The 19388-nt window shown below is 37.6% G+C and overlaps 2 protein-coding genes across 10 annotated transcripts; both read left to right on the plus strand.

The window, feature by feature from the left end:
* Positions 1-130: 130 nt before the first annotated feature.
* Positions 131-1837, plus strand: LOC123315233 (aldo-keto reductase family 1 member B1-like). 3 transcript variants are annotated; one of them, XR_006537932.1, is made up of 6 exons: positions 131-446; positions 506-790; positions 847-1041; positions 1101-1456; positions 1516-1612; positions 1690-1837. XR_006537932.1 is itself a non-coding variant. In XM_044900849.1 (5 exons), exons 1-5 carry the CDS (start codon positions 372-374, stop codon positions 1559-1561), a joined length of 957 nt encoding a protein of 318 aa, XP_044756784.1. In that variant the 5' UTR covers positions 131-371; the 3' UTR covers positions 1562-1642. The 3 variants fall into 3 exon arrangements, 1 of the variants encoding a protein (XP_044756784.1); XR_006537931.1 differs by having other exon boundaries at positions 1700-1837; XM_044900849.1 differs by lacking the exon at positions 1690-1837 and having other exon boundaries at positions 1516-1642.
* A 483-nt stretch (positions 1838-2320) lies between these two features.
* LOC123314941 (bromodomain-containing protein 3-like) lies at positions 2321-19207 on the plus strand. 7 transcript variants are annotated; one of them, XM_044900411.1, is made up of 18 exons: positions 2321-2907; positions 3586-3716; positions 3774-3823; positions 4210-4428; positions 4845-5193; positions 5433-5632; positions 6998-7306; positions 7499-7746; positions 7805-7949; positions 8035-8347; positions 9775-9975; positions 10069-10239; positions 11516-11635; positions 12101-12232; positions 14623-14702; positions 15270-16360; positions 16745-16952; positions 17039-19207. In XM_044900411.1, exons 3-18 carry the CDS (start codon positions 3788-3790, stop codon positions 17102-17104), a joined length of 3888 nt encoding a protein of 1295 aa, XP_044756346.1. In that variant the 5' UTR covers positions 2321-2907; positions 3586-3716; positions 3774-3787; the 3' UTR covers positions 17105-19207. The 7 variants fall into 7 exon arrangements, with proteins under 7 accessions (XP_044756346.1, XP_044756345.1, XP_044756351.1 ...); XM_044900410.1 differs by having other exon boundaries at positions 2322-2907; positions 12098-12232; XM_044900413.1 differs by having other exon boundaries at positions 2323-2907; positions 10069-10227.
* The last annotated feature ends 181 nt before the right edge of the window (positions 19208-19388 follow it).

The raw sequence follows: 19388 nt of genomic DNA on the forward strand, positions 1-19388 counted from the left end.
CGTTTACTTGATTTTCATCCATAGAATATTTGAGTTGTTTTCAAAATTAATCACAGAGAAATTTCATCTGTCTAGTGAATGAGTGATGTTTTTCGAATTCGAATGAAAAAATACCAGGAATGGATATTAAAAATGCTACAGTTCTTTCCTCCAAAAAATTATTATTAATCTAGGGAAGAACGTTGAAAATGCTTTGAGTGTTTAATTTTTTTCCATGACCTTCATCAATGGAATATAAACATAATTTGATATAACTCATTAAACAATATTATCAGAAAGCTGATAACGTTGTTATTCCCAAAGTATTCCATTGGGGCTGTTACATTCCATCACAATTTGTCGACTCATATGTGAAAATCTCTTCTCATAAAATGACTCTATCAATTCCCTCTATTAAATTCTATAATGGTCAGGAAATTCCTGTATTTGGATTAGGAACGTGGAAAGTGGGTTTCTTTCAAGAGTTTTCAATGCACCAATACTATAATGTTACATTTCATTGCAGTCTAAAGCTGGTGAGGTAACTCAAGCTGTGAAAGATGCTATTGATTTGGGGTATCGTCATATAGATTGTGCTTATGTTTATGGTAACGAAAAAGAGGTAGGTGATGCTATAAAAACTAAAATAGCTGAAGGTGTTGTAAAAAGGGAAGACCTCTTTATCACCAGCAAACTTTGGAATACCTTCCACAAACCTGAGCTAGTTGAAACTGCTCTTAAAGAATCTTTGAAAAATTTAAGTGTTGAATATGTTGATTTGTACCTCATCCATTGGCCTCTTGGCTATAAGGTAAGGCAGTAACTGTACATGTATTCACTTGATACACAACTTGTTGTAATTTAAAGGAAGGTGGTGCTCTTTTTCCTACCAATGAGCAAGGAAAAATAGAATTCAGTGATGTTGACTATGTGGATACTTGGAAAGCTCTGGAAGCTATTTCAAGAAAGGGACTAGCAAAATCAATTGGTTTATCCAATTTTAACAAGAGACAAATTGAGAGAATTTTAGAAATTGCAACAGTTAAACCAGCCAATCTTCAGGTGAGATTTGATCTTTTGATACTCATTGAATTACTATTTTCTATATTTTTTTTTTGAAGATTGAATGCCATCCCTACCTGAATCAGAAAAAACTAATTGATTTTTGCAAGCCCAAAGGAATTAGTGTGACAGGTTATAGTCCACTTGGATCTCCTGATAGACCATGGGCTAAACCAGAGGATCCTCAATTATTGAAGGATCCCAAACTGATAAAACTAGCAGAAAAACATAATAAGACACCTGCTCAAATTATTCTCAGATATCAGGTGCAACGGGGCGTTATAACCATTCCTAAATCGGTGACAAAATCTAGAATTGCTGAAAACATTGATATTTGGGATTTTAAATTAACAGATGATGATATGAAGTATATTGATTCGTTTGATTGCAATGGAAGATTATGTCCAATGACGGCGTGAGTTTTTCTGTTCCGATATTTCTGTTAAGTCTATTATAAATTCAATTTTTTTTCAGAGGGTTAGGGCACCCACACCATCCATTTGAAAATGATGAGTTTTAGTTTAACCCACTATACACTGTAATAAATGATATATTTCTTTGAATATGTACAGTGAGTAAAATATTTTGATTATTCAAAGTGCAATGTTATTTTATAATTTTAAATCAAAATATTCAAGATGATCACAGAATATTCCAGATTAGATCAACTCTGCAACATACTAGAGGCCGAAGCTGTTTCAAAGAGTGATGTTCATGAAAGATTTATTTTACAACCTCTTGTACCGAGTCTAAAATTCCAAAATAAATAAATAGGAGTTAATTATTTTCATTGAAATTTAGTTTTTGTTAGTAAATTTTATGCAACAAGAATATAACTGTTCATTTATTGACATTATGAGAATGATTTTCCACTTGTGTTTACAGGAAGAAAAAAATTAATTGTAAAAGCGCTTTTCAAATAGAATAAAATTAAAATGTATCAAAAAAAATATAGATAAATTTTAACGCAGATGGCTAAATTTCCATTGAAAAAATGGATACATTACATGAAGAATAGGAAACACATCTTTCTATGACTAAATGTATGTCCACATTTTTTATATCTATGATCTTTCTCATTTCGGTGGTTTTGCGGCACGAGTAGCACGGCTTCGGCATCACATGACGTGTAAATTTTGGATACAAATACTCAAAAATGCTGCATAATTTCCTTAAATTTCGGTAACAGGCATGAAAGCAGTTACAAGGTAAATTACTTTTTTACCAGTGAATTGAGATGTGCTACGTATAATGTGAAAATAAAATTGGACTGAAATTTAGTATTTCGTTTTAAATTCACATGTATCATTTCAAATAACTTGGCGCACCGCGCAACGCAAGCGCATTGAGACGATGGTTAATCAATGACGTTTGTTGAAAATCAAGTCGATTCCTAATTCTTAGGAACTCGTATAATTGATAAATAAATAGAAAGCAGTTTTTAAATTATAGTGTAAATTATTTGCTTTCGAAAAATGAAGGAGCAGACTAAAACTAAGAACTGATGGAAGAACGTGGTCAATGAATATCCAAACTAAGATCATTGAGGCAGCCATTTTGGATTAGTATATGACGCATTGTTTATCAAGGAATTTACTGTATCTCCCATTATTCTGCAATTCCAAGTCAAAATAATTGCAGAATATTGTTTTTCGTTTGGATAATTCCCTTTTTTATAAGTAAAAACACTATCGAAGCCTTTCCTGAAAAGTGTATGTAGAAATCGCTTGCTAGTTGTACGTGAAGTCGGCCATCATCACAAGATGCGCCTAGCTTGGCAAGCGGGTTTGTGGTAGGTGCAGTGTGTGTTGTGTTGATCCCAATTTTTTTACTCTACTGGTGTGGATTAATCATCAAAATATCAAAGTAAGTTTCTAAATTTTATTTGAAAGCTGAGAAATTATTCAGAAAATAGTTTTAGGACCTAGATAATGAGATTTATTTCAAAAAACTCGATTGAAATCTTGGCTTCACTAGTGAACCGATTCAGTATACCGCCATGTTGTAAAATAGGCAAATTACTCGATTTTAACGTTGTAGAAAGATGCTACAATGAATATTTCCTGAATTTTCAATAGCGAAATGTTCAAATTACATGTGTTTTAGGTTATTTCACCTTTTTCCCGCGTTTAACCGTTGAATATATGTCCTGAGGCATTCCAAAGCGTCCGTTGTCTATCGTAATCGAGAAATAGTCCGCGGCTGCGGATAGAGCAGTTTCATATTTTAGGGAATCTCTTAATCTATCTTGTGCAATAGTTTGTAATTACTACTGTCTAGATATGATGAGGTGAAAATTGAAAACACGATTGTATCAACTCATCACATTGACCTCCTTTGGAAATAATGAGGACAAACTTGGACTACCTTTACTTTGAGGGTGCTCCATGTGAAATACCCAGTTAACTATTTTTCCCAAACACCCCGCATTTTAAACTTCGAGGGTGTGGCGTTATTTTTACTTTTCTCGTCGGTATATGAACATATAAACAATTCATTTCAATGAACCATGAGTGTATCTAAGGATACTTATTCTTTTTGTAGATTGAGGATACAATACAATGCGTTTTTTACTCTGAAATGGATTCCCAAATAATGGGTTTTCATTTTGAAGGCTGCTGTTTTCGGTCCAGCTGATTATTAGGCCTGGGTCACATGAGATTTTTTCTCTACTGGTAAGAAAAAAATTAAGTTAAAGTACGTTACAAAACACTTGAAGTAATATTTCGTAGGCTTAAGGGTGACGATGCAGCAAGGTGAAGCCTCTGTCCAAAATAAAACGGTATGAATCTATCAAGACAGAAAGCTTTGTTTTACTCGCACCATTGTATATATGATTTTCTTCAGCATGAAGTTTGATTCTGCACCTAACCTCTTCAGTAAACCATTTTTCTTCAGTTTTTTGATGCATTTGCTTTATGTGTGCTTTTGTGAGGGCTTAAGCATTTCTAAATATACCACTAGTTTTATTGCATGATATGCATTTTGTCAACTTCAGTGCGTTGCCATTTAGATATGAGTGTGATAAATACACCAACTTTCATACTTGAGCGGAGATTCATTCTGATACATTTGTTTTTCCAGATACATTACACATTTTCACCAGCATGACACCGACACACAAATTTCAATGTCCAATGTATTCGAATTCTCTTTTTTTCTTTATAGTCTGTGGACAGTAACCAACAAACATCAAGAGCTGAACAAACAACAATGGAGCCTATAAACGGAGTCGTACAACCCCCCGTTCATCCACCCCCAGACAAACCTGGACCTGTGACGAATCAGCTGCAATTTTTGCAAAAGACAGTGTTCAAGGCAGTATGGAAGCATCGGTTCTCGTGGCCCTTCCAGCATCCTGTCGATGCAAAAAAGCTCGGACTACCAGTAAGAGAACACACTTATGCTTACTATTCAAATTTTCAATCTTGCAAGTGATGACAATTAGATGAATAACTATGACTCAAATCCATATTAAGATGATTCAAATTATTGGTTGAAAAACATTTATATTTAATTACTTTGGAACCCCAAATTAGAGTAATGAATTTGTCCATTGATTGGTTTTTGAGAGTTGACTGAAGATACATTTAAAAGTCATTAGGGGATTGTTTTTTTACATTCAAGGGTTTAATCTCAAATTGTCTCCGAGATATTTTTACTAATTGAACTAAGAGGATGTTTAATTTGAATTATTCTCATGATACATTTGACCTACTCAATATATTTTGATAGTTTTTAACTGCTTTTTGCATAAGCTTGAGAAAGAATCTGTATTGGAATCCTTGTTTCTTGTGTGTTAGGACTACCACAAAATCATAAAGAACCCCATGGACTTGACCACGATAAAGAAAAGACTGGAAAACAACTATTATTATTCGGGGAAAGAGTGCATACAGGATTTCAACACAATGTTCACGAATTGCTATGTATATAACAAACCAGGAGAAGATGTTGTTTTAATGGCGCAGTCGCTCGAGAAGGTTTTTCTGACCGAAGTTGCCAATATGCCTAAAGAGGAGATAGTGATAACGCCCACGGTCAAGGGACCAAAGGGAAAGAAAAACTCTGTTGGTGCTACTGGACAAGGTCGAGGTAGACCTCCTACTGCTGTTTCTTCAACTGTCCAGACACCCGTTGGGACAACTACTGGTAAGTGGAGTATTTTTTATCGGTCGCTTGCGGTCCAAAGAAGTTTAGTCTTTATTCGTTCAGAAATGGTAGGGCATTAAATAAAATGTAAGCTTAAATGGTAACTTTCAGAGCAGTGTTTCAGGATTGAATACATTTCTGAAATACTGCCTCTCCGATTTGGATGAATTCTTCTGTTGAAAATTTTTATATTTCGATGTCAAAGAAGGAACGGTTGCATAACTAACTTTTCTCCTCAGGCTCATCCGGACTACCTTTAAATCAGAATTCTTCTGTTCCTGGAAGCACGGCAACTCCCACGATAACGTCGGTCAACCCTAGCTCTCTACAATCTCAAACTCCATCAGCCGCAGGACATCATGCTGCTTTGCCGGTAACGAACCTAGAAGGCAACAATTCTGTATTGCCCACCGTAGTTCCTCCCTCACAACCTGCGAAGGTGAATGTTGTTTTGACTGCTTTCGAGTACCTTGTCTTCGTTCTTATCTTTATTGTTTTAAGGTCTCGGATAAACCCGCGAAAACAATTCGCGATAACCTGAAAAACGATTTGGGACTCGCTGAGATTAACTGTTACTCTTTTTCATGTTTTTTTTATAACCTAGGGCATTTAACGGATTTTCTAATTAACTTACTCCTTTTTTTTTAAGACCAAAGATACTCTTGAAGAATTGTCAGCTTTTACATATTTTCTTATGTGTAAAGATCAAGGTAATCATCGTAATTCCTCAACAACTTCATCTGTCGAAAATTGTGTAACATCGCAGGTCATTACTAAATGTTGCAGTTGAATCCTTAGTTTTCAACAGAAAGTAGCTTAGAAGACGAATTATATTAAACTAACAGTAAAAATAGGGAAGAAAAGTGTGAATGACAATCCGGAAGATTTAATGAAAGATTAACTCGACTGTAAGATAAAATTGGTATAAATTCAGAGTAAAGCATCATCAGATATTGAGTAAAACACGTATCTCAAAAAGTCTCACAGAAACAACCAATTCTGTGACATTTAACGGGACCTCGACGCATTTCTGTGAACAAATGAGATGTGGTTCTGTGATAATTGTGTTCTCGAAAAAAATGACGAATTCTGTGACCGTTGATGAACTTTCGATGGATTTCTATGAACCATTGAGATCGCTTTATTATGCGGATTCTGTGATCATTTGTCGTTCGTTGTGACAGTTTATGGAACTTGACAGATTTCTGTGCACCAACGAGATCGCTTTAAATGCGTGACGAAACTAGTAGGTATATTTACTAGATTTTTTTTAAATATTGCCTCTATTTCAGCTTTAGTTACAACAATGAAAAAAAAATCACTTTTTTTCCCTATTATGTATTTCATTGGCATAATGTTCAGGCAGTTCCTGTCGTTAAATGGCGGTTGCGTTTCTTGGACCGAGCCAATTTTTTAGATGGATCCCTCCATAGATTTAACATATTTGTGACTTTAGGAGTGTAGCTCGAATTCATTTTTGTAAATATTTATAGAATAAATAAAACTATCCCAACTTGCTAATTCTTGTTCGTTAAATCATTTGTACTAGACAGTAAATAGGTGCTCCAGGCATTCATCGTAACTCTTGAAAAAATTTGAGTAGGATCAAAGTAGGTTGAATACTAACACAAACCTCTCGAGGTAAATCAAATTACTTAGTCAGCTACTAAACCACCGGTTAAAAGGGTCCACCGTTCAGTCGCCTAGAAAAATCTTAAGAATTTTTCCCGCGAACTGTGGACCGTTGGAGCCTTTTCCCTTATCTTGAATGCAACCTCGCTAAATTCGGAGGTTTCCCATCCAGGTGAAAAAGGGGGTGAAAAGAAAGGCCGACACGACAACGCCCTCGGCGACAGCCTACGACTACAATCCTGCCCTAGAGTCCACGCCAGCCAAAGTTGCCACTAGAAGGGAATCCGGAAGACAGATCAAGAAGCCGAGCAGACCGGAACTGGACGGTCTGGTGCCTTACCATCAGTCCGCCATCGCCCCGATCATCGGCAACGCCCAGGCGCTGCCCCAGCACGCCTCGCACAAGTCGCGCGGCAAGCTGTCGGAATCGATGAAGGCCTGCAGCGAGATACTTAAGGAATTGTTCTCAAAGAAGCACTCGGTGAGTTGATGAATGAATTTCGTGCGTTCAGAGCCTCTGTCGTGGTTGCGACCACGAAGATCGGTGAATAATGACTCATTAACCACACTTGATGTATAAACGTTATAATGATCAAGGAAACTGATTGATTATGACCGTTTAATGCATCGGTCGTGGGTGGAGTTTGAACTGAACGAGCTGTTGCGGTTTCAGAGCTACGCGTGGCCTTTTTACAAACCGGTCGACGCCCAACTGCTCGGCCTGCACGATTATCACGACATCATCAAGAAACCGATGGATCTCGGCACCGTCAAGCAGAAAATGGACAACAGGGAATACAGGTCTGCTCAGGAATTCGCCAGCGATATTAGACTGATTTTTACGAATTGCTATAAGTACAACCCTGAAGACCACGACGTAGTCGCCATGGCTAAGGTCCTACAGGAGATATTCGAGACTAGGTATTTGCTTTTTGTACCCGTCAATTTCGATTTGTGCTAACTAAGGTTTGTTTTTCAGGTTCGCCAAGATTCCCGACGAACCTATCGGCAGGATGATGACCAAGTCCGAATCGAGCTCTTCTGGATCAGGCTCGGACTCTTCCAGTGACACCGATGATTCTGAGGAAGACAGGAGGAAAAAGCTGAAATTGTTAGAGAAACAGGTGAGAGGGGGGCCCTTCATCCTTACCTAGTTGTTAACAACGTCGTCCATTGTACTTAATTACCTATTTCTCTGTGCGGTTACAGGTGCTCGCGATCCAGGAGAAGATCAAGAGTCTGGAGGAGGAGAGCCTGAAGAAGAAGAAGGAGAAGAAGAAGGCGAAGGAGAAGCCTAAGAAGGTTCTGCCGAACAGCAGCAGCGGCATGGGCAAGCCATCGTCCCACGCCCTCAAGTCCAATTCGGTCATGTCGGACAGCGTGGACGACAGCATAGCTAGCGTCGTTTCCGGGGCGGATCTCAAGATGGCGGGCGATGCCCATCATTCGGCCGGCAGCAAGTCGATCAACATGCATCACAACGCGGCGCCTGCGGCCAACGCCAAGCCGCCCAAGAGCAAAGGTAAGGAAGGATCGGCTGCCCGAAGAATTATCTACGAGGATGTATTGAGAAATTCTTAGCCTACTACAGAATCAAACGAAATTTCAACGTCGAAATATTTTATTACTCAACTTATTCTTCGCTTAAATGGATACATTTATTACAGCGAACCTGCAACGTCTCTAGACCTTTCAAAAAAAATGTTTATTCTTGCTCTGCAAACCAGACCTCCACAGCTTTTGTTACTTCCTCGTTGGAAGAAAATTTACGACCTTTTAAACTTTTTTTCAGTTGAGGAAAGAGATGATAGTCGGATGGAGCCAAATCTGGTGAATAAGGGGGGTATTCTAGTAATTCAAACCCTAAATAACGAATTTTTTGAATGGCAACATGAGATTTGTGTGCAGGAGCGTTGTCCCGCAAAAACAAAACACCTCTGGGTAGCTTTCCACGTCTTTTCTCTTTATTTTTTTCACGTAGAGTGGTCAGTAATGTCGAATAGTAATCTCCGTTTATTGTTCTACCCTTATCCAAAAAATCAATCATGATTACTCCACGGCAATCTCGAAAAACTGAAGCAAGAACTCTTCCAGCAGATTTTTGGAGACGAAACTTCTTAGGTCTTGGAGAACCAGAGTGTCGCCATTCCATCGATTGTTGCTTTGTTTCTGGATCGCAGAAATGTACCCAAATCTCATCCACAGTAACAATTCGGTTTGAGAAGTCTACATCGTTTTCAAATCGAGCACAGATCGAACGCGATGCTTCTACCCTTACAAGCTTTTGGTCAACATTCAAACATTTGGGGATCCATTTTGCAGCAATTTTTCTCAAGTCCAAATTGACGTGAACTGTATGATGAACGCGTTCGTATGAAATATTCAGTGCTTCAGATATCCGTTTTAGCCCAATTCGACGGTCTGATAAAATCATGTCATGAATTGCATCGACTGACATAGAAACTGTCCTTCCCGATCGGTCATCATCTTTGATGGAAAATTTACCTCTTTTGAAGCTTGCAGTCCAATTTTTCACGGTCGCATACGAAGGACATTGATCACTAAGGGTATTAAGCAAATCTTCGTAAATCTGCCTACCTCTTAACCCTTTTAAATACAGGTACTCGATGATGGCTCGATACTCCACTTATTCGATTTTCACAATTTCGGTGGACATCTTCTTTCTTTTTATTTAGTACGTAACTCAGGTTTACTTTTTTTAACCTCAAACTTCACACTGACACTTCTGATGAGTTATTGTTCGTTGCTATGGTAACGCAATATTTTTTTATGCATGGAACTGGTCTAGGCTAACTAGATATCAATACATCCTCGTATGACCGTCCAAAAAATGACACGTCACTGGTCATTTTCAATCGTGAATGCCCAGTCGAACGTTACGCCCATGCCCAAATTCGTCTTCGATCTTCCATCCCCCGTTTGTTTCAGGATTGCGAGGAGCCAAGCCTGCTGCAGCGTCCAACGCGACAAACAAGAGAACCAAGGCTAACAACAAGACCGGCGCCGGAAGGAAGAAGAACGCGGTTCCAGCGGCGGCCTTGCCCTTCGATTCGGAAGACGAAGACAACGCCAAGCCGATGTCCTACGACGAGAAACGTCAACTGTCGTTGGACATCAACAAATTGCCAGGTTAGTCAGTTACCAAGGTAACGGGAGATATCTATGTTCTCGACCATAGACAGTTTGGAATTGACGTTTTATTCGATTAATCCGTTTTTTCAGGGGATAAGTTAGGTAGAGTCGTACACATCATCCAGTCAAGGGAGCCCTCGCTCAGGGATTCGAACCCGGACGAGATCGAGATCGATTTCGAGACGTTGAAACCGTCTACGCTCAGGGAGTTGGAGAGTTACGTTGCCTCGTGTCTGCGTAAAAAGCCACGTAAGCCCTACTGTAAGTTCCGTTACTTAACGTCTAACGGTTGGCAACTGCACCAGACCACCGAAAAAGTAGCAGATTACCCTCCCTTGCTGCGGGGATGGCTCTGCTATGTGGCGTTTGTAATTGGAACTACACAATTTTTTTTTATAAGCATGGTAGACGTTGCTGGTGTTGAGGTTTCCCTCTTTAGCTTTTGTCTTGAAGTTCTGGGCTTTGGAATACTATCTATTCTTTTTTTTTTTCATTCTCTACAGGATTGCTTGATTTTTGTAGGAGCCAAAAGTTACATCGACCTGTCACTTGTCAAACTTGTCAATTGTCATGTGCCACTTTAATGTACTCTGTGACTCTCGATCGCCAATTTACACAGTTGCATGGAAATTTTTTCAAAGTACTAACTCGAGGTGTAAAAATAAAAGAAATCTACCTATCAAATAAAGAAATGTCAAGTTTAACTCCCGGTAGGCTCCGTAAAGCTTCGAATGAGCTCGCAAAGTGGACAAATTTCACATAGATCGATTCAAAATTGAGAATTATCGTTTCCACAACTTTTTTTTTTTTTAAATTCTTCGAAAAACTTTTTTTTTTTGCGCATTCTGAAACTCCGAAACTGATTTCGAAAATATTTTTCAAAATGTAAGGAGGCTATGAGTTCTGCAAGAAAGCACGAAAAAATAAATGGGAAGAACGTAAACAAGAAAAGTTTCAATTCAGTGAGGAGAGAACTGTTGGAATTGGCGTTCGAGACTCACTGTGTACTTATTCGGTAATTTAATCTATCTGACATATAAGTGGTTGATATTTTTAACGGGAATTTCTGCTAATACGAAAAAGAAAGATTCAAAAAAGTGATTTCATTTCAAAAACTAATTCTGTACCATTATCTAACACAATTGTTTGTATATACTAACTTTTCGTTCCTTTTTTTTATGTAGATCTGCATTTCTTATTCATTTAAGTTTGTTCCTGAACATCATTAAATCTTGACTTGTTTCTCTCATTTATAGGCAGCATGTTCTACCATTCAAGGTGTAATTCTGATGGTGTTTACAATTATTAACGCTGAATTTTTGGTGGTAGGGTTATTCTAGTGATAACTTTTTCTTTTATTGAAATATTTTCATTTTTGTAGCAAAATTTTGTAATTTGTCAAATTCTAAATTATTTTTTGGGGATTTTGCTTCGATATTTTGGCTTTGTCTAATTTGGTATGTGGTATAAACTTTTGTATATTGCTTCACCTGGTGCCGCGTCGAGTCGCACGCGTCTGAAGATTCTCGTTTTGCAGATAAAAAGATGCCGGGTAAGTCGAAAGACGAGCAGATCGCCGAGAAGAAACAGGAATTGGAGAAAAGACTGCTAGACGTTAATGATAAGATTGGAAACTCCAAGAAGGGAGGCAAAAAAGGTGAGTTGCCCCACGGAAAATTTCCACCACTCGGTTCTCCTACTTTTCGGGATGATGTACAATTTTTTTTTTAACCCCTCATTCGCTTTTTTTAATTTTTCTGTTGAGTCAAACTAGAAAGGTCGAAAAAATATTTTTTCTTTTTTTTTTTTTCGATTTTCTTTTTAATTTTTTTTCTCGGTTTTTTTTTTTTTTTTTTTTTTTTCGATTTTTCAACTTTTTCAGTTTTTTTTTGCGATTTTTTTATTCACTTTTTCTTTCCGATTTTCTCTCGATTTCAATTTTTTTTTCAAATGTTTTTTTTCTCGATTTTTAGTTTTTTTTTTTTTTTTCATTTTTTTTTTTTTTTCAATTTTTTTTTTACAATTTTTTTTTCCATTTTTTTTTTTTTTTTTTCATTTTTTTCAATTTTTCCACTGCATTTCTCGCTTCCCATCAATTGATCCGATCCCTTTGTTCCAGAAGATGCTGGAAAGATAGATTCCGGTGCCGGCGGTCCGTCCGGCAGACTATCGTCGAGCTCAAGCAGCTCGGACTCCGACAGCAGCAGTTCCAGCCTGACGAGCAGCTCCAGCGATTCCAGCGACAGCGAAGCAGGTTAGCTTTTTATTGACTTCGAAGCGCGGCTTAGTTAAAAAAAAATGTATTTATATATATAGAGGGAGAAAAAAAAGAACCTTCTACGTTCAGTAGATGATGTACTGCGACGGAATTCTCGAGAATGAGATAAGAGAGTCGTTTTCGCCAACGATCGGTAGAGTTTTCTGACCGTCGTCGCTTCGCCATAGCAGAACGTCGCGTGTGTGCCATGGCGCGATCATCTCTAGTTTTTAAGGAGGAATTTCTTGTACATAACGATGTAAACTGAAGTGCATTAAGGGCGGAACGAAACGGATGAAACTTCCGTTATCACGATAATCCAGCCAGTTGAAATTTTACGATATTTATTTGTTTCCTAATACGAGATCTTCCATTCAGAAAAATCACTCAGTATATTCTTTCGATTAGAAAGTTTTCGTTTCTATCAACGGACTTGTCGTGATGTGTTTCGAAAGTGAAATTTTAGACGAGAAAAGGACTCTGAAAAAAAAAAGATATAAAAATGAAGATATAACTTGTGTAAATAGTTGAATTACAGCTCGATTGTAATTGTTTTTAGATTGTTTATAATCAATTGTTTATGATTCGTCCCTGTTCTTTTATGATGTAAAGAACTGAATAGTTAAAGTACCAGAGGAATGTTTGTCCCACGTTTATGTGAATTCCTTCGGTCAGAAATTTCAATCGGGGAAAAATGTATCACTCAATTGACAATTGACAATTCGAATGACTTCGAAAAGGAAGAATTTCTGTGACGGTTGAATTTTGCGTGAAATTTGTCGTTGGGAATTCCCATAAAATTGGCACAATTTTTTTTTAAGTGTACATTCTGGTCGACGTTCGATAATGATCGGTTTGCCTTTACATCAGAGCCTTGTTGAAAACAGTAAAAACATGAAATTTATTGCAATTTAATGAGCGCCTAATCTTTCTTCCTGTAATTTTTTTTATTTATATTTTTATGGAGCAAACAACCATTATTGTTTGGAGTGAATTATCAGTATTTTAGCCTTGAGTGCAGTACTTTGTGTGGAGTCTGCCAGCTGCGGACAAACCATACACGGGGTCTTACCACACCAATAAATAATTGTTATCGTTGGTGATGAATCTTTTTACGTTTTTCGTTTACCTTTCTGTTTTTTGTCTCTTACGTGGGCGCTACTACATCTGATGCAGACAATGTGTGTGGTGGCAGTAAATGTTCTTCACGTTGAAAAAATCGAAAGGCATCTATCCTACCAGAACCTGATGCCTTTCGATTTTTTTTCTATTACCATCCTTAAATCAACCGGGTAGTTAGTTTTAATAAGTGGGTGCAAACAGTGTTGTAAAGGTTGAGTTTGAAATTCTTCCCAAGAGCACAAAATCACAATGCAACGAAAACAACCGAGCCTTTAGGACCATTCAAAGAAAAAAAAAGTGTCGATTCCCACCCTGCAATAGTCTACAACAAATGGATAAGTGGCAGGTCCGAAAAAATGACGTTATTTATGGTATGGTAGTGTTGTATGGTTTACTGATTGGTCTCTCACATTTCGATTTGATTTTGTTCAGTCCGCCTGGCCTCCATTCACATTGTTTGCACTCAAGCGAAACTGTTTTCTTTTTACAATTTTATCAGACATTTAGAAGCAAGTCAGGTTGGGTCTCATTGAGATTAAACATTAGGAATTAAGTGCATATTTCGAACATTGTGATTTATTCCAGTGTATATTCACAAAGACGATTGATATTTTTCGAGAAATATATGGTTTTATCATTTTACTTAAAGACAAACCAGATTTTCGCTCTATGAAAGTGATAAGTTTAGTAATTTTATGGTATGGTTGTACATACCGGCACTTTATTAAGTTATATTGTGCACTGTTTAACTTTTTTTGAGTTATATGATAGACCTATATTTTTGTTTTTTTTGTAATGATATAATTTTAATAATATATATATTTTTCGCATTTCAGTTTTATTTATTCTTCTATAACACTTGAAAGGGGAAATTTCCTAATTCTCTCCTTTTTTTTCTTAGTTCGAAACAAATGAAAATATGTAAATAGTCTTGCACAAACGCTGAACTAACAATGTAAATAAAAAAATCACGACATATATTTTTTTCCGAAAGACTCGCATCAATTTGTGGTTTAGTCTTGCCTCTCTGTAGTTGGTGTCGCCATCTAATCTTTTTTTTTTAATTTTTTTCAATTGCTGTAAAGTTTTGATCGAAGTATAATGATGTTAGTATAATTATTACTGATGTCGGAAATAAATTGAATATGAATTTATGGTATTTTTGATTGTTGCGTTCGTTTTCGGTAAGACCTCTCCCACGTAAATGCACTCAAGGTTAAATTTTAAAACGTCAACAATGGTACTCAGCGTGATAGTTTTTGTAGGTACCCCAGGTCGGCCGGCCAAAAAGAAAGCTAAGAAATCCCCTAATCCGTCAGCAGGGAATAACGTGACGAACCCCCTGGTGAGTACAGTAATTTAAAAAGAGGGGTTAGTCGTTGTGGGGTAGAAAAAAAACAGACTGAATCCAATCGACGAAAATAAGAGAGAAGACGGCGATAGTAGGTTCAATTAGAGTAGACAGTGTCCCCAACTAACTAAGTAGATCTCAAACCCTCAATTTTTTTTTTTAACCAATTTTTATCGTCCGTCGTATGCGTTTTTGATAGTCAAGTTGAATATCTACAGAGAGAAGACTTGGGGAATGAAATATTGATCAAAAGAAGTATTTCTGCGTCATCTCAGATATATCTAGAAATTTTTGAAGGGAGAATTCAAAATTGATAGTGTGGGAAATGCAAGAAATGGGATCAGATTCAAAGGAATAGTACTCATTTAAATGGGGATGATTTGAATTGAAAAGTAGACTGACATAATGGTAGTTACGTGAAATAACTAACAAAACCCCTAGTGGTAGTTGAGAACTGAGAGAGAGGACTAAGTATGCACCATTCAGTATTATTACCCTGACCGTCCAACGACCTGAAAACTCTTAACACTGTTTTTTTCTTTCTATCTTTCCCCAAATCAGAACATAGTGAAACCACCGGCTCAGACAGTTCCGCAAACGACGGAAAGCGCTAACGCGCCCCCTACCGGCGCGCCCGGCCAGACCAACGGCAAACCCGGCCTTGAACAGGGCGGCAACAACATGCGCGGCCAACCTCAGGGCGGTCAGATCGACAAACCGCCCGTGACGACCGTCACCAACGTGCCGGTACAGAACACGATGTTGACGGCGGCCCCGCAGGGCCCCAAGACCGTACCGATGCCTACCCCGTCTCCCGACAAGCCCAAGATGGCGCTGGACCCCATGCCGACCACCTACACCGACCCGCTGGAGCAGTCGCTGGCCAGTCTCGAACACGACATCATCGGCGGCAACCAACCGGCCGCCAGCATGGCGTCGGGCATCGCCCAGATGCCTCCCGCCCTCGGCAACCCCATGATGAAACCAAATATCCCGCAAGTTCCTAACCCTCCTGTGTTGCAGCAGCAACTGGAGCCCAAGCCGCACCCCATGTACCCCATATCCCAGCACCACGACGCCCTGCCGCCCGAGCTACCGCCCTATCCCGTCGCGCAACAGGGCATGATCCACGCCAGCAACAACGGTTACGGCATCAAGCACGACTACATGCAGACGAACAACAACGGGCTGGGTTCGATGGGTATGCCGATGTCGATGTCCATGTTCGATCCCCTACCTCAGCAGAACAACATTCCGATCAAGAAGGAGCAGCAACAGCAGGACGCGACCAACGATTACCCCGTGGGCATGTCCAATCAGCCGGAGAAGAAGCCCATGGAACTGAAGGCCCCGATTTACGGACAGCAGCAGACGTTCAAGGCCAAACAGGACCAGAACATCAAGAACGCCAGCTCGTGGTGCAGCCTGGGCAAGGTGAACTCGCCCCAGAACGCGGCCGGTAACAGCAAGCAGCAGTCGGCCGTCATCGACAGCTTCAAGGCCTTCCAGAACAAGGCCAAGGAGAAACAGCAACGGCTCGAGAATTTGGAACTGAAGAAACAGCAGAAGGAGCAGGCGGAAAAGGAGAGACTCAGGGCGGAGATGGAAAGGAGGAAAGAGAGGGAGGAGGAAGACGCCCTGGAGAAAGCGAGGTGAGTCGTCTGCGAAAGTTTGGCACGTAACGGTTGAAACGTCGGTTTTCTTCAGATTCAATCGATTTTCGGTTTCAGTTGTACAATTTTTAAGGACTTGAGTCTTCTATCAAACATTCCATTATTCACTCGTGATTTATGAGTCATTATTCACTCGTGATTTATGAGCCATTATTCACTCGTGATTTATGAGCCATTATTCACTGGTCTATTGAACTTCATGGTCAGAATGAAGGTGTGAAGTGTCGACATTTGAACACTTTATTCGTTCACCGTGTGCGTGCCGGTACTTCCAGTTGTATCATTGGTATCGAGCCCTCGCTACATTCTAGATATTCTGACTGAAATATTGATATTTTTAATAATTTTTGTTTCTCCCTCCAGTTCGAAAGCTTTCAGTTTTCCCTTTTTTCCCAATTCTAGAAAAGCCGTAGCTGAACAGCCGATCCCCGTCCCAAGAATCGAGGAGTTGAGGTCGGGCTCCTCACCCGCCGATGGTAACTTATCGCCTGGTACGCAGGCCACAGTCTCAGGAAATTTAGATAGAGAAAGACAGAGGTTATTGGAGCAAGAGAGGAGAAGGAGAGAGGTGGTGAGTGTTCGCTGATTCTTCTAGAGTTTAATATTTTCAGTTCGTTTTATACTTCGTTCGCTATTTTCCAATCTCTCTCTTTTCAGATGGCAAATAAAATAGACATGAACATGCAAAGTGATTTAATGGCTGCTTTCGAAGGCTCTTTATAATGAGAACTCTGTGAAGTGAGGAGATAAAAAGATTGTATAAAGAACTTGTATTAAATGTGTTTATATGCGGTTCTACCAGAATAGAAAAAAAATTCATCGCTCAAAAAAAAAGTTGACGCTTCCAGCATGTGACCTATTATCGAGAAGTTGGAATAACCCTGACTAGTAAATGTAATGTAGCTCATGTTTTTTATAAAACTGTAGTTTCATTACTTTAAGTTTATGTATATACCTATTGTAGATTATCATCATGTGTACATAGATTTCATTTGTAATAATATAAAAGAGTTTCTTTCGAAACTATATCAAATTAGACGATTTTCAACGATTTTTTTACATAACAATGTAACTGAATTACATTGAGTCTTGCTTTTTCTTCAAATCGTTTTCAATGAAGTCAGCAGAGGAATTATTTCTATTTTCCTGTAATTACAAACCCGAAATAAATCTAAATCAGCTTTCATGACGATTCTTTCCGTTTATAGATGAATATTCAATATTATTTTCTTTTGATCGAACTCAAATTATTTATCGAAATAATTGAAATTTCTTTTTGTATTAATTGTATGATTTTTTGCTACGATTAAAGTAGCGAAGAGAATTATTTTAGACTTCATTCGATTTTGTGGATACTTTCGAGACAATTTTGCGCTCCATTATCCCTCTAAACTGCATTTAATTCGGATTCTGTGAGTATCGAATAAAAATTTGATTCTTCCAATTCCATATTTTTATTCCTGTCATGAAACAACTTTTGAATATTCTTCATTTACTTTTTCCCGATGGTACAAGTACAATCTTCTAGTATTTTGAAAACTCTTTTCATCATTAATTCCTTTGCCCCTTAAATGAATTACCAATTTTAGTGATATTTGAATTAATGTATATATAAATAGTTTTTGGGTATTGAATAAAGAAGATCAAATTATTTCTACTTAGTAATAATTTTATACTGTCCACTTTTTACGAAATACCCAATATCTCTAACGTGCTCTGATAGTACTCAATTTTTTTAACAGAGAATCAATCTTCCACCGAGTCGATTGGTTCATGGTAATTTTCAGTTGAAATCTGTTTAAATAGTATGTTGATTATTGTAAATTATAATGTATAGATATTTATAAAAACAAAAAATATATGAATTGTACAAAAAAGTTGTGTCTACTTCATGCAATGGAATAATTTTTATATTGAAGTAATAATTGTATAAACTTATTAAGTTTAATTGTTTTCACCAAAATAAATTGTATATTGATTAATATTTTTGAGTTTCTCTGTGGTCTAGTATCGATTTTCGATTGGGCTAAAATTAATCAATAAATAAAAAGAAGAAAGAGCTGTTCAAGGGCCTGATGAAACAAAATTTTTGAACGAGGGGGAAATGTTTCGAGTTTTGTGACTAAATTTCAATATCGAAAAATTTGGGTGAGGTTAACGATAAAAGAAGCCTCAGCTATAACAGTTTTCAAATGAGATTTTATTAATTTTTTGTGTATCTTGGTTAATCAAATGTTGAACAGCTCTTGTTTTAATTTAAAAAAATTTTAGTATCGGAAAGGGGAAGACTTCAGAGTCACAAATTTTTTGGTAAAACTTCAAGATATAAAGTAACATTCTATCACTTAGGTGCTGAATTCAGGCATTCATTCAAAAAAAATTCAATTTTACATTCAATTCATCAAAAAGACAAGCCTTCCTCTTTCTAGTAACTAAATTGATCGATATCATAAACATTGTGAAAAAATTTGTAGTGGGAAATTTAAAAAAACAACAAATCATTATTTTAAGCAATATTCTTATGAAAAATGGATTAAATATCTCGATCGATACATGTTTTAATAAATTTTAAGTCTGCGTGAACTGGTGCGTAAGCTTAAAATTCCTATGTAGAAATTTTTTATGAAGGGATTCAGGTGTGTAAGGTTTTAGGATTAATGCCAAACTCACTTTTTTTCTTTGAAAAATTTTTTCATTTGAGAAGACCTCATTTTTCAAACCATGTTTGTTTCTTAACTATATTGTACACTATTACATGTATGATTTATATTTTTGAGCAACTCATGGAATGATAGTAATGTTAGTAAATAAACTATTTTAAAATGATTATTTTTTCCTTCCTCCCATTTTGAATAATCCGCGTTTGTCACTGTGACAAGTGACAAAGAGAGATGTCACTAATGAATTGTCAAAATCGTTGGTTGTCATCATTGAACTCGGTCATAGCCTACTAGAAGTCTTGACTCGGTATATGCCAGCCCTACTATAACTAATGATTTTGACAATG

Source organism: Coccinella septempunctata, chromosome 6 (assembly GCF_907165205.1).
Source record: "Coccinella septempunctata chromosome 6, icCocSept1.1, whole genome shotgun sequence".
Classification (NCBI taxonomy): Eukaryota; Metazoa; Arthropoda; class Insecta; order Coleoptera; family Coccinellidae; genus Coccinella; species Coccinella septempunctata.

Coding starts and splice junctions, on each gene's coding strand:
- LOC123315233 (XM_044900849.1), top strand. CDS start 372: ATGACTCTATCAATTCCCTCTATTAAATTCTATAATGGTCAGGAAATT. Junction 447..505: donor TTGGATTAGGAACGTGGAAA/GTGGGTTTCTTT, acceptor ATTTCATTGCAG/TCTAAAGCTGGTGAGGTAAC. Junction 1,042..1,100: donor TTAAACCAGCCAATCTTCAG/GTGAGATTTGAT, acceptor TTTTTTTTGAAG/ATTGAATGCCATCCCTACCT.
- LOC123314941 (XM_044900410.1), top strand. CDS start 3,788: ATGCAGCAAGGTGAAGCCTCTGTCCAAAATAAAACG. Junction 10,240..11,515: donor AAAGCCACGTAAGCCCTACT/GTAAGTTCCGTT, acceptor CTCGTTTTGCAG/ATAAAAAGATGCCGGGTAAG. Junction 14,703..15,269: donor ATAACGTGACGAACCCCCTG/GTGAGTACAGTA, acceptor TCCCCAAATCAG/AACATAGTGAAACCACCGGC.